Source organism: Panulirus ornatus, chromosome 31, assembly GCF_036320965.1.
Source record: "Panulirus ornatus isolate Po-2019 chromosome 31, ASM3632096v1, whole genome shotgun sequence".
Classification (NCBI taxonomy): domain Eukaryota; kingdom Metazoa; phylum Arthropoda; class Malacostraca; order Decapoda; family Palinuridae; genus Panulirus; species Panulirus ornatus.
In genome coordinates, this window is record NC_092254.1 from 15213441 (window position 1) to 15220000 (window position 6560).

General features: G+C 43.3%; 1 protein-coding gene across 1 annotated transcript in view; it reads left to right on the top strand.

Moving 5' to 3' along the window:
- The first annotated feature begins 1423 nt into the window (after positions 1-1423).
- Positions 1424-6560, top strand: part of LOC139758874 (uncharacterized) — a 10028-nt gene continuing 4891 nt past the window's right edge. Inside the window, exon 1 of the mRNA XM_071680740.1 lies at positions 1424-4190. Within this exon, the coding sequence (XP_071536841.1) occupies positions 2514-4190 (1677 nt within the window). The 5' untranslated portion in view covers positions 1424-2513. The remainder of the gene's footprint in view (positions 4191-6560) is intronic.

Here is a 6560-nt window from a genome sequence, read left to right on the forward strand (position 1 = left end):
TTTGCTTTGAAGATTGTATGCGAGAAATACTTAGACAAACAGATGGATTTGTAAGTAGCATTTATGGATCTGGAGAAGGCATACAAGAGAGTTGATAGAGATGCTTTGTGGAAGGTATTAAGAGTATATGGTGTGGTAGGTAAGTTGCTAGAAGCAGTGAAAAGTTTTTATCGGGGATGTAAGGCATGTGTACGAGTAGGAAGAGAGGAAAGTGATTGGTTCTCAGTGAATGTCGGTTTGCGGCAGGGGAGCGTGATGTCTTCATGGATGTTTAATTTGTTTATGGATAGGGTGGTTTGGGAGGTGAATGCAAGAGCAAGACCTATTGCTTAACTCACCACACCTGGGAAGTTTAAGCTGTGATAGTTCATGGTCATAAAGATGGTTAAGTAAGCTGCGTCCCTGCTCCGTACAGGACACCGTGCCCGACCACCTGTACACTGCCTCCACATACGACAGAAGGTAGAGCAGGGTCCTCGACGCACTTTATGTATCATGAGACATCAACCTTTCCGTGTCTGTTGCCTCTAAAATAGCTCTCATATCCAGTCTCATTCTTTTGTTGCTCTTGCCCTCCAATGATTGATAACGTCCTCATTAGATGCAGACACCGTCACACATCTCTCTATCATTCTCCTTCCTCTTCCCATCATGTTGCTAGTGGCTAATTCTTGAGAAAGTGGCGTATATGTTCCCATTTAGTAGCACCTCTGTTGCCTTCACACGTTAACTGGTAACGTTCAGTATATATAAATTTTAGCCCACCATCATTATCTGTGCGTGTCTCTCATAACCTTTTCTTGAGTTCCCTTACAATTTTGTCAATCTCCTCTCATTCTAGCTCTTCCTGGCCATCCACCTCAGCCTTGTCACTCAGCCACTGCACTGGGTCACCTGCGCTGGGTCCGCATGACCTAAACATTTGTTTAAAGCCGGCATGGCATTTCCAGTGTCATCAGTTAGTTTATTCCAACCGTCCACCTCCCTGTGTGTGTGTGGGAGAGAGACTGAGAGAGAGAGAGAGAGAGAGAGAGAGAGAGAGAGAGAGAGAGAGAGAGAGAGAGAGAGAGAGAGAGAGAGAGAGAGAGATTTTATCAGGGGCAGTGAAAATAACCTCTCCTTTCTCAGCCTTCGTATGCATCACCACTGTGCCTTCGTTGGTGACGCGAAATTAAGTTATCTGCCGCGAAGCAGATTAAAATCGTTTCTTACAAAACTCAGCACACACACAAGTTGCAAAGAAGAGGAAATCTTTAGAGATAAAAAAGTACTTACTCTTAGATCTTTCCCATTTGAAAACTATTGTAATATTTGATAAAAGAAAGGTTGAACAAAGCCAAGCTGTCCTTTATCAGTGAGCAGTGGGGAGATAAGGGCAATGGGGTACAGGTCGATAAGATAAGATGATGGGGTTGGAGTGTGTGGGTCGCTGCGGCAGTACGTGATGACATTTGGACCTGTGTTAGCGCCACTGGCTCTCTCCTGTATCCTGCTGCCCCAGTGTAGGGTATAAAGTGAACCTAGTTGCACGATCTTAAGTCTAGATAAAAACTATTCAGCACTATACTACGATATCGACGCTAAGAAACAGGAGTTTTGTGGAGTTTTGAGGACGTGAAGTGTACCTGTGGCTGCCCTGCAGCTGGACTCTTATGTCTCTGTTCAGGAAGCCAGGAATTGAAACGCTGGTATTTGTTAGCTGGAAAACAAGTAAAGATAAACAAAAGCTGGATTTCAATAATGAAAATTATCACTTTATGGGAAATTATGTATATGTCTCTCGTTTCATTTCCTCGTCGCTAAACTTTCGTACAGTTTTGTCCTTGGAAAGGACAGCATAACCAATCAGGTGATATACTTATTTCCATCATTCATGTGAGCAGTTCTTGTCATTTGACGAAAGATACACCAAACATCGGTGTAGAATACAACAAATAGTATGGGTTAATGCCAGCAACTCTTGTAACCTTAGAAAATAAAAAAAAGTAATTTTGAAATGCCTCATCTTGCTTTGCAACAGAAAAAACAACGCCATCAACAGACATCCCAAGAGAGTTTACTGTAAATATTTCTATCATTATATCATTATAAGTGACTCTGGGAAAAAAGAATCGTAAGGAGGTTAGTCTTAAATGAATGTTGAAAATCTGAAGGAAGATTGATTATCACCCTTATACATGCCTTGAACTGTCTGTCCTGTGAGTGTGATGAATAGTGCGGTACATTAGCACCTGCAGTTCATGAACACCTGTAAACTTCGAGAAGCGAGACACCAGAATATGGAGAGAGTGTCTTCAACACAGGTAGATAAAGACAAGTGATTTTCATACCGTCTTATCGAGAGACGTGACATACATATGTAGCCGGTATATCAAGATATGTAACTACATAATAAATGGACATGAAACTACACACGTAGTTGGTGTATCAAAGGAACTGACTCCAAACGTGCTCCAAATACCAAGAGATATAGTTTACAGGTATATAAAAAGTTGTGGTTTAAGATAATTCACATGTGTAACGAAGGAAGGAAACTAAACAACACCATAACAAACGGCATTCGAACAAACAGGTCCGTTTTCAAGATGGACTCCCCGTTACGGACCTCACCATTTTGGCTAAACTTCGAGTCACTGAGAAGGAAAAATGTTAAACACTCGCTCTGGAACAAATTCAGTTCTCCCTACGATGTCCCTGCCTCAGCTCTACATACCCTGTCACCTGTACCTTCAGCACTGTCACGCCACAAGAGAACAGCACAGTCCTTCCATCCCGTCTCCCCACGACCACCAAGACACAGCGGCGCCCCTCGATCCTCTCCTTCCTTGAGGTCCATGAAATGGAATACCACCATCATTCGTGATCCTCACTATGCATTAACCGCAGTTAAGAGAGAATCTGATTCTGTCTTGCGCTCCGCTGATGACCAAAGAATCCCTTACAATTCAGTTGAGAAAGAGAGAAAGGAGAGTTTGATGAGAAGGAAGCTTCGAACCTCTCGGTCAGCCGAGGTCCTCGATGACGTCCTCGACTCGATTGAGATAAGCTGCTGGGGATCCAGAAGGAGAATTTCAGAAATGAGCAAGTCTACAGATGAACTGGAGAAGGTCAGAAATCAATGGCTGAAGAAACTGGATCAGTACAAGATCCATCGTGGTTCTTCGAAGTCTGATGAATCACTGAACATGTTGACTGACGTGGACGTGCACGTTACACCCCAGCCTTTAGATGGCCTTCTGGCCGTGAAGGTCCAACCGAATAAGTTCTCCAGTCTCAGTAGGATAAAGTCGAACTTCTGGAACACAGAACTAGACCACAAGCCATTGGATGCTGAGGCTGTCATATTTGATTACCAAAAGCAGGAAACAACAGAGTGCAGAGATATCAGGAACCATCTCAAATACGAGAATGCCAAGAAACGACTGGAGTTGGAGAAAGTTACAGAACAAGAGCGTCGAGAGAACTCCAGGTCTGGAGGAGGACAAGGCGCCGAAACTCGCAAGATGATTGGGACCAACGACCATCCCCTGCTCACTGTTCGACCAGGGGTCCACCTTGCCAGATCCCGCAGTTGTGGTTCACGGGCGAACAAGCGTGTTCTGTCGTCGTACAGTGAACCTGATTCTTACTCCCAGAACTCCAGAAAATCATCTGTTAGCTTTAGCTTGGGGGAGGCGGAAACAATGCATACCAAGAATGATGGAAACCACAGGATCTCCACAACAGAGTCACCTCAAAGGGTAATAGATACAGCAGATTCCGAGAGAGACGAGGAAAACGTCATAATCGAGCATATTACTGAAGTTCCAAAATTACGACTCCATAAATATAACTTGAGGCGTCGGCCGGTGAAACACGACTGGTCACTACCAGCGCCCACCTGCCATCATACTTTCCCGGGAGTCTCCACTGATCAGGTCGATGGTCAAAGAGTTCGATGCTCACCTGACCACTGCAGTTATGAAGGAGAAACGCTGATTAATGGGAAGCAAATTACAGTTCAGACCCTTGATGATCCGTGCAGATTCTTCAGTGCCAGACGGCGTTTGTTCCGCTCCTCCTTGAGCCCACGTTCGAGGAGTGTGGATCGCATGAGAACCTCGCTCTACCAAAGTCATCTGTCAGGAAAGGATCGTTGTTTTACGCCGGGCCCAGAAGATGGCGTTGGCCTCGACCCTAAGATTCCAGCGGTGAGCCATGCATGTTGCTTGATGTGTTGGTATGCATCAAATAACGAATAGATGAGCCTTAAACCCCTGAGGAGCAGTGTCCGTTCTCCATTATCATTCACTGGTTTGTTTGTCCTGTGCATGTGTGTGTGTGTGTGTGTGTGTGTGTGTGTGTAGGGGTGGGAGGCTCTTACGGGCGAGAAAGCTGGATTGGCGTGAATTTTCCATAAATTCCACACATATTTTGTGTTGAAATTCAGGGACTGAATACTGAGCGTAAACCATATTTCTAGCATGAACCGTAGTTGTTTATCACTTGTATGTCTATTGTAGTTAATGACTGCCAAAAGGAGAGCATTTGTCAAGGTTCCTAAGTTCCAGGAGAATAGATGCATTATCACTAACCTATCCGTCGGCATGTGTACATATTTTGTGCTGTATGCTATTATGGGTGATATGATTGAGTTTTACTCATATTCAGTTTGATATATTGATCTTTTTTTCCTGCTCAAATTGTCTGAACAGACACATACACACGCATACTTGCACACACACACACACACACACACACACACACACATATATATACATATATTATCCCTGGGGATAGGGGAGAAAGAATACTTCCCACGTATTCCCTGCGTGTCGTAGAAGGCGACCAAAAGGGAAGGGAGCGGGGGGCTGGAGATCCTCCCCTCTTTCTTTTTTTCTCCCCCAAATAAGGAACAGAGAAGGGCCAGATGAGGATATTCCCTCAAAGGCCCAGTCCTCTGTTCTTAACGCTACCTCGCTAACGCGGGAAATGGCGAATAGTATGAAAGAAAGAAAGAATATATATATATATATATATATATATATATATATATATATATATATATATATATATATATATATATATATATATATATATAAAGGTGAGTAATGTGGCAGTTGAGGAAATAATTGGTGTACATGGGATGTTCAGTGTTTTAAATGGAAATGGTGAAGAGCTTGTAGATTTATGTGCTGAAAAAGGACTGGTGATTGGGAATACCTGGTTTCAAGAGAGATATACATAAGTATACGTATGTATGTAGGAGAGATGGCCAGAGAGCGTTATTGGATTACGTGTTAATTGATAGGCGCGCGAAAGAGAGACTTTTGGATGTTAATGTGCTTAGAGGTGCAACTGGAGGGATGTCTGATCATTATCCTGTGGAGGCTGAGGTGAAGATTTGTAGAGGTTTTCAGAAAAGAAGAGAGAATGTTGCAATGAAGAGAGTCGTGAGAGTAAGTGAGCTTGGGAAGGAGACTTGTGTGAGGAAGTACCAGGAGAGACTGATTGCAGAATGAAAAAAGGTGAGAGCAAAGGACGTAAGGGGAGTAGGGGAGGAATGGGATGTATTAAGGGAAGCAGTGATGGCTTGCGCAAAGTATGCTTGTGGCATGAGAAGCGTGGGAGGTGGGCATATTAGAAAGGGAAGTGAGTGGTGGGATGAAGAAGTAAGATTATTAGTGAAAGAGAAGAGAGGGGCATTTGGACGATTTTTGCAGGGAAATAGAGCAAATGACTGGGAGATGTATAAAAGAAAGAGGCAGGAGGTCAAGAGAAAGGTGCAAGAGGTGAAAAAGAGGGCAAATGAGAGTTGGGGTGAGAGAGAGTATCATTAAATTTGAGGGAGACTAAAAAGATGTTTCGGAGGGAGGTAAATAAAGTGCGTAAGACAAGAGAACAAATGGGAACATTGGTGAAAGGGGCTAATGGGGAGGTAATAACAAGTAGTGGTGATGAGAGAAGGAAATGGATTGAGTATTTTGAAGGTCTGTTGAATGTGTTAAATGATAGAGTGGTAGAAGTGAGAGGGTTAGGGAGAAAGATTTGGTAAACGGAGAAGAGGTAGTAAAAGCTTTCCGAAAGATGAAAGCCGGCAAGGCGGTGGGTTTGGATGGTATTGCAGTGGAATTTATCAAAGAACGGAGTGACTGTATTGTTGACTGGTTGGTAAGGATATTTAATGTATGTATGACTCATGGGTAGGTGTCTGAGGATTGGCGGAATGCAAGCATAGTGCCATTATACAAAGGCAAAGGGGATAGATGAGTGCTCAAATTACAGAGGTACAAGTTTGTTGAGTATTCCTAGGGAATTATATGGGAGGGTATTGATTGAGAAGGTGAAATCATGAACAGAGCATCAGATTGGGGAAAAGCAGTGTGCTTTCAGAAGTGGTAGAGGATGTTTGGATCAGGTGTTTGCTTTGAAGAATGTATGCGAGAAATGCTTAGAAAAGCAAATGGATTAGTATATAGCATTTATGGATCTGGAGAAGGCATATGATAGAGTTAACAGAAGTGCTCTGTGGAAGGTATTAAGAATATATGGTGTGGAAGGCAAGTTGCTAGAAGCAGTGA